The 19,994-nt window shown below is 41.0% G+C and overlaps 1 protein-coding gene across 2 annotated transcripts in view; it reads right to left on the bottom strand.

Annotated features, from left to right (window-relative positions):
- Nucleotides 1–13,748: 13,748 nt before the first annotated feature.
- Nucleotides 13,749–19,994, bottom strand: part of LOC306940920 (uncharacterized protein) — a 40,779-nt gene continuing 34,533 nt past the window's right edge. Inside the window, exon 4 of one of the 2 annotated variants that reach the window (XM_079526185.1) lies at nucleotides 13,749–16,882. In XM_079526185.1, the coding sequence (XP_079382311.1) occupies nucleotides 14,273–16,711 (2,439 nt within the window). In that variant the 5' untranslated portion in view covers nucleotides 16,712–16,882 and the 3' untranslated portion in view covers nucleotides 13,749–14,272. The remainder of the gene's footprint in view (nucleotides 16,883–19,994) is intronic. The other variant, XM_079526184.1, reaches the window with a different exon arrangement.

Below are 19,994 nucleotides of genomic sequence, written 5' to 3'. Positions count from 1 at the left end.
TGTGCAACAACAGAGTTTGATGTTCCGCCTCCATTTCCTCACACAGTGTGGCGAACAGCCGGCTTTTCAGTGATCTTGCTTTAACAAAGTCAACGACGCTTACTGCATCATCCAACACAACTGACAGGTCTTTTGGTAAAGTCTTTGCAACCAGCGCCTCACGGTGTAAAAAACAGTGTGTAGCCATGACGTCAGGATTAATCTCTTTCACTCGGCTAACAAATCCCTTGTATCGCCTGGTCATAGCAGCTCCATCAGTGCACACACTGACACAGTCTTTCCAGCTTAAATTCCATTTCTCCAAATTCCGATGTCACCCGGAAAACTTCCTCTCCTGTTGTATTTCCAGGCAGTTGTTTGCAAAACAGGTAATTCTCTCTGATGAAGTCACCATCCGCGTCACAATCAATGAATCTCACGTTTGCCAACAGCTGTGCGTGTCCACTTATATCTGTTGATTCATCCAACAACACTCACGATGTCTGCAGACATGTCTTCAATGCGTCGGCCAATTGTGTTATTTGAGAGTGGCACATTTGCTAATTCCTTTGCAGCATCTGGTGGCACCAAGCCCACACCCCCCCGCGAGTTTGAATGAATTGGCTATTACTGTTTCTGCCAATGTATGTGGCATTTTTAACTTTGCCAACATCTCTGCGATTTGGTAGCTTAATTCCAGACCTCTTTCAGAAGTCTTTGTGGTACTGCGTATCAAGAGACTTGCCTGCTTCGCTGTGTCTTTCTCCTTTTTTTCTTTCAAACTCACGAAAAAGTTTTTGTCCTTTGTAGCGAGTTCAACATGAATGGTATCAAGGTGACGCTTCAGCTTACTGGGAACCATGGCGCTGTTTGCAAGCTTGAATCCACAAACGATGCACAGCGGAATCTGGTTAGTTGTATCCCCAGTAAACGTGAAGCCAAACTTCATGTAGTCATCACGGTAAAGTCTGGCAGTGGCTTTCTTTGTAGGCATTGCGTTGGTAGTAGTCGCCATTGTTGTTGTTCCCCCCGGCGGCGAGGGGCCGCTGGCTGTGCCGTCGTCAGATGCAGGTGACCCGGTGGCGCTGTGTGTGCTGCTGTTGGGTTCTGGTGGTGTCTTTCTGGAGGGAGCGAAATGTAGCGTCTTCTGGATGCATCTCTTTTTGGCTGCTGGTTCCATCTTGTAGTAGCTGTACAATGTGAGTGCCAAGCTAGTCTGTGCCCCATTTATACAGTAAAGTTGCCAGGCGAGTACAGGTGATGGCCCCATGTACACAAAGACATACATTAGCATTAACATTCCTATGGCCGATGGCCGTTAGTCTATTGTTCCGTTGTTGTTGTTATCGCATGTCTAATTAGACGTGTGACAACAACAACGACGCAACAATAGGAAGCCTGCAGCTCAGTAGCTATTGCTTTCGGGGGAGGGTTAGTGTTACTTTCGGTCAAATCAGACGGCACACCTGGACATATCAAACGGCACACTAAAGTGCCGCGGCACACAGATTGGGAAAGCGTGAATTCCGTTTGTGTCCGAGCATAGGCATGGTAACGCCCCGCCTGCCTGTGATTGGTCTACTGACACTGCCCCTCTTGACTGTCCTCCGAGACGCGAGGTTACTCCGTGGTGAGATTGAGAAATAAATAATACGACAAGAGAATGACAGCTTGGCACGCGCGACAGAATGCAGCCTTGTAACTAACTTGTAAGTTTAATTTTTGTAGAAGAGGCAAACTTATTGTTTATGCCGTTTGCTTTGATTGAATACGTATGTTGTACTATGATTTGATTTGGGTAAATAAAGTGTTAGTGTTGATTATCGTGTATTAATCGAATTATAGTAAACTAATACTATTACACTAAAAAGGATAAAGTGAAGGGAAAATATACCTTTTTATAGTACAATAATGTTTCAACACAAACACTTTATTTTAGAACAAACCCAAATCATATTATGGCGTGCATGTTCAATCAATTATTCCTTCAAAGCAAACGGCATAAACAATATTAGTTTGCCTCTTCTACAAAAATAAAACGTAGCGTTCTCTTGTATCATACTACTTGTATTATTTCACACCACGGAGTGACCTCGCATCAGACTATCCAGGATTCCAGGCATCCAGCATATCCACCTCGGACGGAGCTCGGAGTTCAGTCAAGAGCGGCAGTGTCGGTATAGGACAATCACAGGCAGGTGGGGCGTGGCTCGGACACAAACGGAATTCACGCGTTGGGAAACACTTGGTTAGAGTGTTGCCTGGTAGCTCAACCCGTTAACTGTCGCTTTCCCCGTTTAATCCTACCAGATTTCGCACCAGTGAGGCAGACGGCTGTGGAACTTGAAGCACAACGGACCTGCGCTTATGAAATAAAAAATAAAAACTTTGGCGAAAACAGAAGGAGCTAAGGAAACATTACGTCCAAATCTACAAATAGAATTTATGAAACAGCTATACTAAATTGGTCAAAAATAATTTAGGCAGCCTTTCCATAGGAGTTTTAAACAGTAAAACGTCCAACGTCCAATGGGGTCCACAAAATCTACAATGAGGTCTGTAAAATATATATATCACTGTGATAGGACACACCACTATGACATTGGTCTCCCCAAGACCCAGACGTACAAAAACATACATTATGAACAAACTGTTTAAGCACTATTTACGAGAAAATAGCAGATCTACAATTGTTTAAACTTTATTTAATAAATGGGTGCAAAATACATGATTTATTTTTCATTGTAGTTAACGCCCTAAATTTCTACATTTACTACACAGTTCTACAGACCCTCTGAATATCCTCGTCATTCTGGGCGTAACAATAAGTTGAGTATTTGCTCGATGAATGAAGCACACACAGAGGACCTGTAGTACAAAAACATAATTTTCCCCAAGGGATGAAAGTTTATAAAGAGTTTATAAAAACACCTAGAAAACACCAAGAAACACAACTATGTGGAATGTACACTGTCTCTCTTGAATCTACCATAATACTACTATGATAATGTAATCTAAATATAGAAACCCAGCAGCTTGTCAGCACTTAACGGCACCATTATGTACTGCATATCAATGAACATAGGAATTATTGCATGAATATGAATGAATGTGATTGTTAACTCCTGACCAACTTGGACACACACCGATGCTCATATTGTAATACCAGTAACCTATGAGCTGGAGGGAATAATGCAAGTTAAAATTACAATCCATTACAATGGCGGCTGGTGACTTTTGTCCTAGAGAGGGCGCTATAAAAATATCAAGAAAACATGCACTATAGGTATCATCACATTCAATGGAAGGCTTTTAAAAAAATAAAATAAACATGGCATTGCCAAACATGGCTAATTTCATGTAGATTGAGGCTACAGTTTTCTTTTTCATTGTCTTGTTGTTCCATTATGAAAATGAATTATTATCTTTACCTGGCTCCATGTGGCTCATCATTCATGTTTTTCTAGCGTCTGTGGTGACTGTGTGTTAAACTATATGTCAAACTGTGTTGTGATGTTTATGTTGCCCCCAAGTGGTTTGTGGTGTGAATAATATTGATCGCACACATTTTGCGACCCAGTGGCTTCCTATCGTTTGTATTGAAGACATGTGGACCGCAATGCATTACTCTTCAGTGCTGAGAGTCAAGTGCTACAGATGAACGCGCACCAACATGTGACACTCAGTAACCAATCAGAAACGTCACACAACGTAAACAACATTTGACATTTCATGGCAGCATAATACAACGTGGCAGCATAATACAACTTTGAATCACTGCCTTTGGTTAGTGGTTCCTTATATTATATAATATTTACGTTACTGGATTGCTACAGGCTGCAGATTTCGTTTCTCAGTCATTCTTATTCACGTTTTATTCAGGGGTTGTGCATGGTGGTGCGGTGCACCAGCGCCCCCTATGGACCGGCCGCCACTGATCCATTATGTCGAATAGAAGATAAGATCCATACACAATATAAAATAAAAATCCATCACAATAATCTATCAATGTAAATATTATTCAGTCATGTTGATATTGTCAGATTAAGTAATTCCTCTGCTTTTGCATAATTGTCATCCAGGATTAGACTGACTGACTGATCATGTCTTAAACTGAAGGCTTTCCCCCTGTATGAGTGCTCATGTGTTTTTTTTAGATCGCTCTCTTGAACACAGCTTTTACCACAAACTGTACAAGAAAATGGCTTTTCACCTGTATGAGTCATCATGTGTGTTTTTAGATTGCTCTTTGTGCAAAGCTTTTACCACAAACTGTACAAGAGAAGGGGTTTTGCCGCTTTTCGCCTGTATGAGTCCTCATGTGTGATTTTAGATCACTCTTTTGAACACAGCTTTTACCAAAAACTGTACAAGAAAAGGGCTTTTCGCCTGTATGAGATCTCATGTGTCTTTTTAGATCACTCTTTGTTGCAAAGCTTTTACCACAAACTGTACAAGAGAAGGGCTTTTGCCGCTTTTCGCCTGTATGAGATCTCATGTGTCTTTTTAGATCGCTCTTTGTTTCAAAGCTTTTACCACAAACTGTACAAGAGAAGGGCTTTTTGCCTGTATGAGTCCTCATGTGTGATTTTAGAAGCTGCCTCCGAGTAAATCCAGTACCACATACTGTACAAGAAAATGGCTTTTCGCCCGTATGATACCTCATGTGTGATTTTAGATAACTTGTGTCACGACAACCTTTACCACAAATTGTACAAGAAAATGGCCTTTCGCCCGTATGAGTCCTCATGTGTGATTTTAGAAGATGCCTCCGAGTAAAGCCAGTACCACATACTGTACAAGAAAAGGGCTTTTCGCGTGTATGAGTCATCATGTGTGATTTTAGATGATGCCTCTGAGTAAAGCCAGTACCACATTCTGTACAAGAAAAGGGCCTTTCACCTGTATGAGATCTCATGTGTCTTTTTAGATCGCTCTTTTGAACACAGCTTTTACCACAAACTGTACAAGAGAAGGGCTTTTCAACTGTATGAGTCCTCATGTGTGCTTTTAGATTTCCCTTATGATTAAACATTTTGCCACACTCTGTACAACTTAGACTAAGACTCCTCATGGAGTGAGTTTGTTTTGATGATTTCAGGTCCTGGGACAGCTTGCACTGTGTGTTTAAAGCTGCCTGATCTCCCTTAGTCTCCTCCCACTCATCACTGTCTTCAGTGTCAGATTCAGAACAGTGTGAAGAGAGGAGCTGGTCATCACTAGTCAATTGTGATGTCCCACAGTCCTCTACATCAACTTCTGTTTTCATGTGTTGAGTTGAAGTGCCGGCTACTGTCTCTCTGTTTTCATCATCATCATCTTCAGAGAAGGGCTTTTGCCGCTTTCCGCCTGTATGAGTCCTCATGTGTGTTTTTAGATCACTTTTCGAACACAGCTTTTACCACAAACTGTACAAGAGAAGGGCTTTTCGCCTGTATGAGTCATCATGTGTGATTTTAGATCACTCTTTTGAATAAAGCTTTTACCACAAACTGTACAAGATAAGGGCTTTTCACCTATATGAATCCTCATGTGTGATTTTAGAAGATGCCTCTGAGTAAAGCCAGTATCACATACTGTACAAGGGCTTTTCGCCTGTATGAGTCATCATGTGTGTTTTTAGACAATGCTTCTGTTTAAAGCTTCTCCCACATTCTGTACAAGAAAAGGGCTTTTCACCTATATGAGATCTCATGTGTCTTTCCAGATCACTCTTTGCTGCAAATCTTTTACCACAAACTGTACAAGAGAAGGGCTTTTGCCGCTTTTCGCCTGTATGAGTCCTCATGTGTTTTTTTACATCACTCTTTCGAACACAGCTTTTACCACAAACTGTACAAGAGAAGGGCTTTTCGCCTGTATGAGTCATCATGTGTTTTTTTACATCACTCTTTCGAACACAGCTTTTACCACAAACTGTACAAGAGAAGGGCTTTTCGCCTGTATGAGTCATCATGTGTGATTTTAGATCATTCTTTTGAATAAAGCTTTTACCACAAACTGTACAAGAGAAGGGCTTTTTGCCTGTATGAGTCATCATGTGTCTTTTTAGATCGCTCTTTAATAAAAAGCTTTTACCACAAACTGTACAAGAGAATGGCTTTTGCAGCTTTTCGCCTGTATGAGTCCTCATGTGTGATTTTAGAGCACCCTTTTGAACAAAGCTTTTACCACAAACTGTACAAGAGAAGGGCTTTTCGCCTGTATGAGTCCTTATGTGTGATTTTAGATCACCCGTATAAACAAAGCTTTTACCACAAACTGTACAAGAGAAGGGCTTTTGCAGCTTTTCACCTGTATGAGTCCTCATGTGTGTTATTAGACGACTTGTGGTAACCCAGCCTTTACCACATACTGTACAAGAGAAGGGCTTTTCGCCTGTATGAGTCCTCATGTGTATTATTAGAGTATATTTTTGAATAAAGCTTTTACCACAAACTGTACAAGAGAAGGGCTTTTCGCCTGTATGAATACTCATGTGTGATTTTAGAAGACGCCTTCGAGTAAAGCCAGTACCACATACTGTACAAGAAAAGGGCTTTTCGCCTGTATGAATCATCATGTGTGATTTTAGATGATGCCTCTGAGTAAAGCCAGTACCACATTCTGTACAAGAAAAGGGCTTTTCACCTGTATGAGATATCATGTGTCTTTTTAGATCGCTCTTTGTTGCAAAGCTTTTACCACAAACTGTACAATAGAAGGGCTTTTGCCGCTTTTCGCCTGTATGAGTCATCATGTGTGTTTTTAGATTATGCCTCTGAGTAAAGCCAGTACCACATTCTGTACAAGAAAAGGGCTTTTCACCTGTATGAGATCTCATGTGTCTGATTAGATTACCCTTATGAACAAAGCTTTTACCACAAACTGTACAAGAGAAGGGCTTTTGCCGCTTTTCGCCTGTATGAGTCATCATGTGTGATTTTAGATCACTCTTTTGAACACAGCTTTTACCAGAAACTGTACAAGAGAAGGGCTTTTTGCCTGTATGAGTCCTCATGTGCGATTTTAGATGACTTGTGGTAACACAGCCTTTACCACATACTGTACAAGAAAAGGGCTTTTCGCCTGTATGAATCCTCATGTGTGCTTTTAGATTCCCCTTGTGATTAAACATTTTGCCACACTCTGTGCAACTAAAACTTAGACTAAGACTCCTCATGGAGTGAGTTTGTTTTGATGATTTCAGGTCCTGGGACAGCTTGCACTGTGTGTTTAAAGCTGCCTGATCTCCCTTAGTCTCCTCCCATTCTTCACTGTCTTCAGTGTCAGATTCAGAACAGTGTGAAGAGAGGAGCTGGTCATCACTAGTCGATTGTGATGTTCCACAGTCCTCTACATCAACTTCTGTTTTCATGTATTGAGTTGAAGTGCCGGCTACAGGCTCTGTCTCTCTGTTTTCATCATCATCATCATCTTCACTTTTCACTGCTAGTAATGTCAGCATTGACCCACCAGCTCCTTCTGGTTTTTGAAGTAGCTCCTCTTGTTCCTCTTTAATCTGTGGATGTTGTGGTTCCTCCTGGACCAGACTGGAGCTCCTCTCCTCTTCGGGTAGAAGCTCCTCTTTACACACAGGGACGTGCAGGAAGTCTAGGAAAAATGATACAAAGAGACTCTATGAAACAATACAATGTTTGAATCTATTTCCTCAGTGCAGAGTCGTGGCTGGAAAAAGTATCAACAGATTATTATTTGTCCACAATTTTACAACATTGAAATGTGATGGTGCACTGACTGCACTCTTTGCTGTAAATAGTGTGGCCTTTGTTTACATTGCAGCGCTCCCATAGAAGATTATAGATGAGCTGAATGAGAGGTATAGTAATTATTATTTTGAAAGTAATGACTTGACAAATTAGACCTTCCTCACCCAGGAGTCATCCCAGCTCCGTATCCAGACATCCAGTCATATCAAAACTTGACTACTGTAACTCTCTCCTTACTGGCCTACCGGAATGCGCCTCGCCAATTGATCCAGAAAGCCGCAGCTTGCTTGGTCTTCAACCAGCCAACATTCTGAGCCGTTTCGACCGAAAATCAACCGATAATTCCCAGTAGGTTACTTATTACGCCGATCTTATCTAGCCGATCGGACCTACTGCATGTAGTCTGGAGCCTACTGGTTGCGATTGGCGTTGATGACACGTTAACCGATCTTATCGGTCTACTCAGGTCTACTGGACATGCTGGGAGCCTACTGAAAATGACAAGCCTCCTCATACCCTCTCCTAAACTTAACCGCAAGCATGTCGCAGCGCGGTCCTAATATTAATGCATGTTCGCCAACCTTAATCCTGTCGGGTTTTTTTATCAGTCGACAGAGCATGCCCATACTCGTCGAAAACAATCATACTGATCCTAAGTGATCACTGCGGTCTTGTCTATTGATAACAGTCGATACATGAGCTCCAGCTCCCTTTAGTTTCCTCTATAAAGTGAAGCAGTTGTCCAAGTATTGTCCCCGTTTGGTGTCCAAATACAAACCTCCTACAAAGTTTACAAGCCATCCACGCAGGCTGGCGTGTCTCGACAGCTTATACAGATGTTATTTTGGGCCGCATATATAACGTTTTTTTTTAAGTTAAGTTTTGTGTGTGTGTGTGTGTGTGTGTGTGTGTGTGTGTGTGTGCGTGCGTGCGTTTTTTTGTGTGTGATACAGCTGCACCCTCTGGTGGCGGGCGGATGGTGTTACAGCGTTACACACACACACACACACACACACACACACACACACACACACACACACACACACACACACACAAGTTCTGCTAGGTCTCATAGTTAGTGCTCACTGCGTTCACAACTAAGCATTTTGGTAGTAGACTGCAGTGGACTGTAACATTGCGTGGTCATCAACTCATCACACACTTACGTGTAGCGTTTACAGAGTTATAATATCATTTATATGTATCGGTTGGTGACGTTGATTAATGATTAGGTTATTCATCGCAGCCAGCTGGGTTTAACAAGATAGCTCAGTACAACATAACCTGTTCAATGCTGTGTGAAGTCGGGCGGGCTAGTGGCCACTACTCTGAAAAATCCAACTACTCTGAAAAAGGGCTGAGCCAAAACAGCGTGTCATCGATAGTATCTCCCCTACGTCATCCCATTGGATCCCATGTTAAAAGCCCCTTGGGATTGTACTATTTTAGCGTCTTCATAATGAAATAAAAATAAAGGTTTTTTGATTACCATGACCAATGACATGTCTGCTATACACTCGAGATTTTTTGTAAATAATGCGCAGGCCATTTTTTTCGTATCAATACGGAAAATGAGCTTGTACTGGCTTGGGGGCGTGTCCATCGCAACCAGCCAGCGGACTCACGGCGGATCAGCTTGCCCACGATAAGTGCTGTTCTCTGGGTGTAACTAGTGAAATGACTCGGTGTCTGATGGAGGTCTTTTTTTTCTTTGTATCTCATTCTGTGTTTGTGTGTGGCTGGAACAGTGACACTACATTTGATTAATAGTGGACAGGACAGGTAGAGGTAGACTATTAGCCTATATATATGTTTTTAATTAAATTTTAATGGAATGAGAGTTAGCGAAAGAAAAACGTTACGCCGTGCAGCACGCAGACTTCAGTGACTGATTCGCGACGGTCGGACAGCAGCACAATGTGTGACAATGATGATGACATGACGTTTGTTTTCTGTCTGCTGCTCGACGAAAAGCAGAATAAAATACAGAATGGTATCGCAGACTGTTACTGTTTTATTGACGTGACATCATGATCCAAAAGGGGACGGTTGTGTGAAGTGGGCTACTGCCACCCCCACGGCCGGTTGTGATCATCAGCGCGGCCAAAGTGAATCGATCATTGTGGAAGAGGCAGAAGAGGGTGTGGGTCAAGAATGAAAGTGAAACAATGCTCTGTTTTGTGTGCATACTGTTTAGTTTTTATGTAGTGTATAGAGTCGCGAATGGAGTGATATGTTCTGTGATTGTCATAATATGGAGCGGCATGGAATAAAAAAGGGGGAAAAAAAGACGAATAAAAACAAAAATTAGATTTTATCGTGCCTCCCCGGGCTCCCCTGCTTTAGGCTTTATTTCTTCTACTACACAGCCGCAGCTATTATAGCCTAGAGATAAAATGTTTGCAAAGCATTACGCATCAATGTATATGCCTAAACAAGCTTGATACAAACATGTCACTTCCGAGAAGCAGATGTGTGTTTGTATGGATGGATGGATTGATCAGAATTAGATAATTCCGAGCAGAGTAATTGATACATGTAGCCTAAACATACAACATAAATATTTGTGTTGCATCAAACTCAAAGCATCGTTAGGCTATATTACTTACATGCACAAAGACAAGTTTTTCTGCCTGTTTTTTTCCTCTACATTTTCCAGCCATGCAGAGACCAACCATGGCAACCAATCATCATCAAAGTGTTATGTTGATTTTCCTGTCGATCTGAATATTAATTGATTTATACTACAGCCTATAACCCTCTAAACCAGAATATATTTATGACTGAGCAGTCATCTTTTCCTGATGAATTGAAAATGGAGAACCTTGATGTAGTCTTAGTGCTTTTTCTGGTTTTAACCTCAGAGCAGTTTTTGTATTGACCTGTACCTTCTAACTGTACCCATTCTGTGAATAAAAATGTCAATCAATCTTGACCTGAACATTGTTGTGAAAGCGGAGCTGTGTTCACATAATATTTCTGACGTCATCGACATGGTGAAATGGCGCCATCTACTGGCTAACTATACTTTGGACTTACTTTGACTGCAACTGTGCCTAAATATTTTATTTTTTCTAAATCGTTTTTTTAACTGGACATCCTTAGGGGTTTTTTGATAGATATGCATCATTATTTTTAAAAGTAAATTTTCCTGCTTCCCACCCTTTAAGCATATGGCAAGTTAACTGGTTAGAAGCTCATTTGGTGTGCAACTGCAAACCAGAGGCCAGCCAGCGGTATAAACAACCACCGTTCCGTTCACTTCTCTCTGCTGTGCTGCCTGGGTGCAGTAATGCCAGTGCGCTGCGCCACACGACTACACTCGTCACAAGTGAATTGCCTATAGTGCAGCCCTCTTCATAATAAATACACATGTAGGCTATAGCCTACACATTATACAAAAAACAGAATTGCAATTTTTATTATAACAACATTCTTAGAAAAAAAAATGAAAGAAAAAAAGAATCACGGAAAATCACTGAGCCTGAGGCTTGGCCTGTTCCGACTAATTATCATATTTCTTGGGCCCGGCTCAGCCCGAAAACGTCGGGTCGGTACCGGTCAGGCCAGGTCGGGTTCGGGCAGAGTTTGAGAACTTTAACTTAGATAGCATATTATGTAGACATAGCACTATATAGTATATATGCATAGTTTCATAATATCTATATTCCACTGTTAGGTTAATAGCTTACGTTTGATTCATGATGACCATTTTTATGCATATGATGTACTACCATGTTTTTGTTCTTGATACCGTGAATCGCTCTGGATTATTTAAGAGCGTCTGATAAATGACTGAGGTTCTGTGGTGATAGTGGTAGTGTGACGGGTGTCATGATGCTGTTTTTCTTTTTTTGTTATTTTGCATATGATTTTCTTTATTTCCTTTGGAAAATGTATGAATATAATAACAGTTGCATAACAGAGACGTCACCGGATTTCTCCTCCCATCCACTTGCATTAAGTTGCTCAAAAGCACATGAGGCGATTTCACTCCTCCTTCTGGGTAGGAACAGAGTGCATTCTGGGATGGATTGGACCTAAACACATGAACACGCTGCCGTTGACTATCATTGCACGCGTTCACGTGCATTCACGTATGAAACAGCGTTCACGTGTCATCATGAACATACACAATGACAGTCAACGGACCAGCACGTTCATGTGTGTGTCTCCAAACTGCAATACCAAATTTGGCCACTATGTCCAATTCGCCTCAGGGTTTCCTCCGGGTGCCGTCTCTATTAATATATACTCTAAGGTAAAGTTACCCCGGAGAGGTGGGGATATCCACAACCGAGAGAAGGTATATACACCCTCGGCACACTGCAACCAAAAGGACTGAATTGAATGCTTTTCTCTAAACCCCCATGTGACATAGTAGCTGGATTGAGATCCTCTTGTTTTGAACTATTGCTCATATTAATCTCGGTCTTTATTGTTCATTATTAATCACCACTGTGGACTTGCTCCCACTGTGAGGATGGCTTTTTCCTGCCAGTTTGACATTATGAGTGTTGCCTTCATTGCCCTTGTACTCAATCTTGAAAGTACCTCTAACTTGTTCTGATTTATTAACCTTTTTATATTTTTTCAAGAAGAATACAGCCAGTAGCATATTAAGTTACATAATAACTAAAACATTATAGTGGCTTTATGGGAAATGTACACCGACTCATTTACCTCAGATCATATCATAAATGGTCTATGGTCTAATGTCTAATCTAATGGAATAAATGGATGAATACAGGACTTTTGACGATTCAACTGTAACTAGGGCCGTCGCCTTGCCCCCGCCCCTACCTCCCCTCACTGGTGCGAAATCGGGTAGGGAAAACGGGGAAGCATCTGGGATGTCTTGCTGCAGGCGACGTCCTCTTCAGGAAGGTTTAGTATAGCTTAAGATGTGGCTGCTTTAGCTAAAGGCTACCTCTCATGACACTGTCCAACTAGCGTAGCCAACTAGCATGCAAACAGCATGCAGTCACAGTGAAGCTGGAAAATGTCCTTGTAACTCCCTGCCGAAATCACTGTTCATCAACCAGTCCAACACTTCAACTCAACTCTACAGATTACCGTTTCACTAATCTGGTCAAGACTCTAGAAAACGTGTTACATTCTCTTCAGTAAACATTTCTCCTCGCTTCACTCTGCTGCTCTGCTCTCTCTTCCCAATTACTCAATGCCCCACACCTGTGCCCCACACACACACACACACACACACACACACACACACACACACACACACACACACACACACTTCAAGTAAGTGACAATATAACAGATAAAATAAAACATTAGAGATAAATACAAGGTGGGTATACATTTCCTTTTTTCCTCTTTCTTTTTTAAACAGTAAACATGAAACCAAAACTTATGGGGTCCACAACATCTACAATGAGGCCTGTAACATATATATATCACTGTGATAGGACACACCACTAGGACATTGGTCTCCCCAAGACCCAGACGTACAAAAACATACATTATGAACAAACTGTTTAAGCACTATTTACGAGACATATTACGACATCTTTTTTTTCTCCATTGTAGTTAACCCATTTTGGGGGGGCGGGAACCCCTTTTGGTGTTTTAAAGTTAACATTGTTATAATTTAGCTATTGAAAAATAGCAGATCTACAAGCTCATAGCGCACCGTGGCGTGCTACGAGCTTGTAGGTCTGCTATTTTTGAAAAATCGTTAAAATGTGGTGCAAATCATTGAATATATATTTCAGAGCGAACATTTTTAACTAAAATCTTTGCTTCAGGGGGTCCCTGGAACTACATATTTTGAGATGGGGGTCCGTGGCCAAATAGAGATAATTCTGGGGGTCCTTGACATGAACAAGGTTGAGCACCACTGACATAGAAACATAGGTTTTTAAGATTTTTTTTAGGATTTAGAAGCCTTTTTTTTATCGACCTCAGTAAATGGGTTAACGCCCTACATTTCTACATTTACTACACAGTTCTACAGACCCTCTGGATATCCTCGTCATTCTGGGCGTAACAATAAATTGAGTATTTGCTTGATGAATGAAGCACACACAGAGGACCTGTAGTGATGAAACTTTATTAAACAAAACAAAAACATAATTTTTCCCCAAGGGATGAAAGTTTATAAAGAGTTTATAAAAACACCTAGAAAACACCAAGCAACACAACTATGTGGAATGTACACGGTCTCTCTGGAATCTACCATTCTACTACTATGATAATGTAATCTAAATATAGAAACCCAGCAGCTTGTCAGCACTTTACGGCACCATTATGTACTGCATATCAATGAACATAAGAATTATTGCATGAATATGAATGAATGTGATTGTTAAATCCTGACCAATGTGGACACACACACCGATGCTCATATTGTAATACCAGTAACCTATGAGCTGGAGGGAATAATGCAAGTTAAAATTACAATTCATTATGTCGAATAAAAGATAAGATCCATACACAATATTAAAAAAAATCATCACAATAATCTATCAATGTAAATCATGTTGATATTGTCAGATTAAGTAATTCCTCTGCTTTTGCATCATTGTCATCCAGGATTAGACTGACTGACTGATCATGTCTTAAACTGAAGGCTTTCCCCCTGTATGAGTGCTCATGTGTTTTTTTAGATCGCTCTTTTGAACACAGCTTTTACCACAAACTGTACAAGAAAATGACTTTTCGCCTATATGAGTCATCATGTGTGTTTTTAGTTTGCTCTTTGTTGCAAAGCTTTTAACACAAACTGTACAAGAGAAGGGCTTTTGCTGCTTTTCGCCTGTATGAGTCCTCATGTGTGATTTTAGTTGACTCTTTCGAATATAGCTTTTACCACAAACTGTACAAGAGAAGGGCTTTTCGCCTGTATGAGTCATCATGTGTGATTTTAGATGATGCATCTGAGTAAAGCCAGTACCACATACTATACAAGAAAAGGGCTTTTCGCCTGTATGAGTCATCATGTGTGTTTTTAGACATTGCTTCAGTTTAAAGCCTCTCCCACATTCTGTACAAGAAAAGGGCTTTTCGCCTGTATGAGTCATCATGTGTGATTTTAGATGATGCCTCCAAGTAAAGCCAGTACCACATACATTACAAGAAAAGGGCTTTTCGCCTGTATGAGTCCTCATGTGTGTTTTTAGATCGCTCTTTGTTGCAAAGCTTTTACCACACACTGTACAAGAGAAGGGCTTTTTGCCTGTATGAGTCATCATGTGTGTTTTTAGTTTGCTCTTTGTTGCAAAGCTTTTAACACAAACTGTACAAGAGAAGGGCTTTTGCTGCTTTTCGCCTGTATGAGTCCTCATGTGTATTATTAGAGTATCTTTTCGAACACAGCTTTTACCACAAACTGTACAAGAGAAGGGCTTTTTGCCTGTATGAATCCTCATGTGTGAATTTAGATGACTTGTGGTAACACAGCCTTTACCACATACTGTACAAGAAAAGGGCCTTTCGCCTGTATGAGTCCTCATGTGTGATATTAGATCACTTTTTCGAACAAAGCTTTTACCACAAACTGTACAAGAGAAGGGCTTTTCGCCTGTATGAGTCCTCATGTGTGATTTTAGATCACTTTTTCGAACACAGCTTTTACCACATACTGTACAAGAAAAGGGCTTTTCGCCTGTATGAGTCCTCATGTGTGTTTTTAGATCGCTCTTTGTTGCAAAGCTTTTACCACAAACTTTACAAGAGCTGGGTTTTTGCTGCTTTTCGCCTGTATGAATCCTCATGTGTGATTTTAGATGACTTTTTTGAACATGGCTTTTACCACAATCTGTACAAGAGAAGGGCTTTTCGCCTGTATGAGTCCTCATGTGTGATTTTAGAGCACCCTTTTGAACAAAGCTTTTACCACAAACTGTACAAGAGAAGGGCTTTTCGCCTGTATGAGTCATCATGTGTATTTTTAGATGATGCATCCGAGTAAAGCCAGTACCACATACTATACAAGAAAAGGGCTTTTCGCCTGTATGAGTCATCATGTGTGTTTTTAGACATTGCTTCAGTTTAAAGCCTCTCCCACATTCTGTACAAGAATAGGGCTTTTCGCCTGTATGAGTCCTCATGTGTGATTTTAGAGCATCCTTTAGAACAAAGCTTTTACCACAAACTGTACAAGAGAAGGGCTTTTCGCCTGTATGAGTCCTCATGTGTGTTTTTAGATGACTTGTGGTAACACAGCCTTTACCACATACTGTACAAGGAAAGGGCTTTTCGCCTGTATGAGTCCTCATGTGTATTATTAGAGTATATTTTTGAATAAAGCTTTTACCACAAACTGTACAATAGAAGGGCTTTTGCCGCTTTTCGCCTGTATGAGTCATCATGTGTGTTTTTAGATTATGCCTCTGAGTAAAGCCAGTACCACATTCTGTACAAGAAAAGGGCTTTTCACCTGTATGAGATCTCATGTGTCTGATTAGATTACCCTTATGAACAAAGCTTTTACCACAAACTGTACAAGAGAAGGGCTTTTGCCGCTTTTCGCCTGTATGAGTCATCATGTGTGATTTTAGATCACTCTTTTGAACACAGCTTTTACCAGAAACTGTACAAGAGAAGGGCTTTTTGCCTGTATGAGTCCTCATGTGCGATTTTAGATGACTTGTGGTAACACAGCCTTTACCACATACTGTACAAGAAAAGGGCTTTTCGCCTGTATGAATCCTCATGTGTGCTTTTAGATTCCCCTTGTGATTAAACATTTTGCCACACTCTGTACAACTAAAACTTAGACTCCTCATGGAGTAAGTTTGTTTTGATGATTTCAGGTCCTGGGACAGCTTGCACTGTGTGTTTAAAGCTGCCTGATCTCCCTCAGTCTCCTCCCATTCATCACTGTCTTCAGTGTCAGATTCAGAAGAGAGGAGCTGGTCATCATCACTAGTCGGTTGTGATGTTCCACAGTCCTCTACATCAACTTCTGTTTTCATGTGTTGAGTTGAAGTTCCGGCTACAGGCTCTGTCTCTCTGTTTTCATCATCTTCACTTTTCACTGCTAGTAATGTCAACATTGACCCACCAGCCTCTTCTGGTTTTTGAAGTAGCTCCTCTTGTTCTTCTTTAATCTGTGGAGGTTGTGGTTCCTCCTGGACCAGACTGGAGCTCCTCACCTCTTCGGGTAGAAGCTCCTCTTTACACACAGGGACGTGCTGGAAGTCTAGGAAAAATTATACAAAGAGACTCTATAAAACAATACAATTATTGAATCTATTTCCTCAGTGCAGAGTCGTGGCTGGAAAAAGTATCAACAGATTATTATTTGTCCACAATTTTCCAACATTGAAATGTGATGGTGCACTGACTGCACTCTTTGCTGTAAATAGTATGGCCTTTGTTTACATTGCAGCGCTCCCATAGAAGATTAGACATGAGCTGAATGACCCAGGAGTCAGCCCAGCTCCGTATCCAGACATCCAGTCATATCAAAACTTGACTACTGTAACTCTCTCCTTACTGGCCTACCGGAATGCGCCTCGCCTCTGAATTTAATGCCAAAGTTGTGATAATAATCGAAAATGCAACTATAAGGCTCTATACAGCCTGTTCAATGCTGTGTGAAGTCGGGGCGGGCTAGTGGCCACTACTCTGAAAAATCCTACTACTCTGAAAAAGGGCCGAGCCAAAAAAGAGTGTCATCGATAGTATCTCCCCTACTTCATCCCATTGGATCCCATGTTAAAAGCCCCTTGGGATTGCACTATTTTAGCGTCTTCATAATGAAGTAAAAATAAATGTTTTTTGATTACCATGACCAATGACATGTCTGCTATACACTCAAGATTTTTTGTAAATAATGCACAGGCCATTTTTTTCGTATCGATACGGAAACAGAGCTTGTACTGGCTTGGGGGCGTGTCCATCGCAACCAGCCAGCGGACTCACGGCGGATCAGCTTGCCCACGATGAGTGCTGTTCTCTGGGTGTAACTAGTGAAATGACTCGGTGTCTTATGGAGGTCTTTTTTTTCTCCGTATCTCACCTGTCTATTCTGTGTTTGTGTGTGGCTGGAACAGTGACACTACATTCGATTAATAGTGGACAGGACAGGTAGAGGTAGACTATTAGCCTATATATATACGTTTTTAATTTCATTTTTAATGGAATGAGAGTTAGCGAAAGAACAACTTTACGCCGTGCAGCACACAGACTGCAGTGACAGCCTGATTCGCGACGGTCGGACAGCAGCACAATGTGTGACAATGATGATGACAAGACGTTTGTTTTCTGTCTACTGCTCGACGAAAAGCAGAATAAAATACAGAATGGTATCGCAGACTGTTACGGTTTTATTGACGTGACATCATGATCCAAAAGGGGAGGGTTGTGTGAAGTGGGCTACTGTCACCCCCGCGGCCGGTTGTGATCATCAGCGCGGCCAAAGTGAATCGATCATTGTGGAAGAGGCAGAAGAGGGTGTGGGTCAAGAATGAAAGTGAAACGATGCCCTGTTTTGTGTGCATACTGTTTAGTTTTTATGTAGTGTATAGAGTCGCGAATGGAGTGATATGTTCTGAGATTGTCATAATATGGAGCGGCATGGAATAAAAAGGGGGGAAAAAATGACGAATAAAAACACAAACGAGATTTGATCGTGCCTCCCCGGGCTCCCCTGCTTTAGGCTTTATTTCTTCTACTACACAGCCGCAGCTATTATAGCCTAGAAACAAAACGTTTGCAAAGCATTACGCATCAATTTATATGCCTAAACAAGCTTGATACAAACATGTCACTTCCGAGAAGCAGACGTGTGTTTGTATGGATGGATGGATTGATCAGAATTAGATAATTCCGAGCAGAATAATTGATACATGTAGCCTAAACATACAACATAAATATTCGTGTTGCATCAAACTCAAAGCATTGTTAGGCTATATTACTTACATGCACAAATACAAGTTATTCTGCCTGTTTTTTTCCTGTACATTTTCCAGCCATGCAGAGACCAACCATGGCAACCAACCAATCATCATCAGTGTTATGTTGATTTTCCTGTCGATCTGAATATTAAATTGATTCATACTACAGCCTACAACCCTCTAAACCAGAATATATTTATGACTGAGCAGTAATCTTTTCCTGATTAATTGAAAATGGAGAACCTTGATGTAGTCTTAGTGCTTTTTCTGGTTTTAACCTCAGTTTTTGTATTGACCTGCAACTTCTAACTGTACCAATTCTGTGAATAAAAATGTCAATCAATCTTGACCTGAACATTGTCCATACAAAAGGCGCGTTGTGAAAGCGGAGCTGTGTTCACATAATATTTCTGACGTCATCGACATGGTGAAATGGCGCCATCTACTGGTTAACTATACTTTGGACTTTGACTGCAATTGCAACTGTGCCTAAATATTTAATTTTTTTTAAATTGTTTTTTTAACTGGACATCCTTAGGGGTTTTTTGATAGATATGCATCATTATTTTTAAAAGTAAATTTCCCTGCTTCCCACCCTTTAAGCATTTGGCAAGTTAACTGGTTACAAGCTCATTTGGTGTGCAACTGCAAACCAGAGGCCAGCCAGCGGTATAAACAACCACCGTTCCGTTCACTTCTCTCTGCTGTGCTGCCTGGGTGCAGTAATGCCAGTGCGCTGCGCCACACGACTACACTCGTCACAAGTGAATTGCCTATAGTGCAGCCCTCTTCATAATAAATACACATGTAGGCTATAGCCTACACATTATACAAAAAACAGAATTGCAATTTTTATTATAACAACATTCTTAGAAAATAAATGAAAGAAAAAAAAAATCAGGGAAAATCACTGAGCCCGAGGCTCGGCCTGGCCCGACTAATTAGCATATTTCTTGGGCCCGGCTCAGCCCGAAAACGTCGGGTCGGTACCGGTCAGGCCAGGTCGGGTTCGGGCAGAGTTTGAGAACTTTAACTTAGATAGCATATTATGTAGACAGTTAGGTTAATAGCTTACGTTTGATTCATGATGACTATTTTTATGCATATGATGTACTACCATGTTTTTGTTCTTGATACCGTGAATCGCTCTGGATTATTTAAGAGCGTCTGATAAATTACTGAGGTTCTGTGGTGATGGTAGTGTGACGGGTGTCATGAGGCTGTTTTTCTTTTTCTTTCTATAATGACGATGTCCGGGAACGACAAATGTGTTGCATAATGTCAGTGGTGGAAAATAATTTACTGTTACTGTACTTAAGTACACGTTTTGAGAATTTGTACTTTTATTTACTATTTTTATTTTTCTGTACTTTTACAAGTAAAACATCGTACTTTTAATCCGCCACATTAAAATTGGACACCTTTCGTTACTCGCTAC

The sequence above is a fragment of the Electrona antarctica genome (genome assembly GCF_951216825.1).
Source record: "Electrona antarctica genome assembly, chromosome: 17".
Classification (NCBI taxonomy): Eukaryota; Metazoa; Chordata; class Actinopteri; order Myctophiformes; family Myctophidae; genus Electrona; species Electrona antarctica.
Note: the sequence above shows the minus strand (reverse complement) of the source record. Positions and strands in the feature narration are given on the sequence as shown.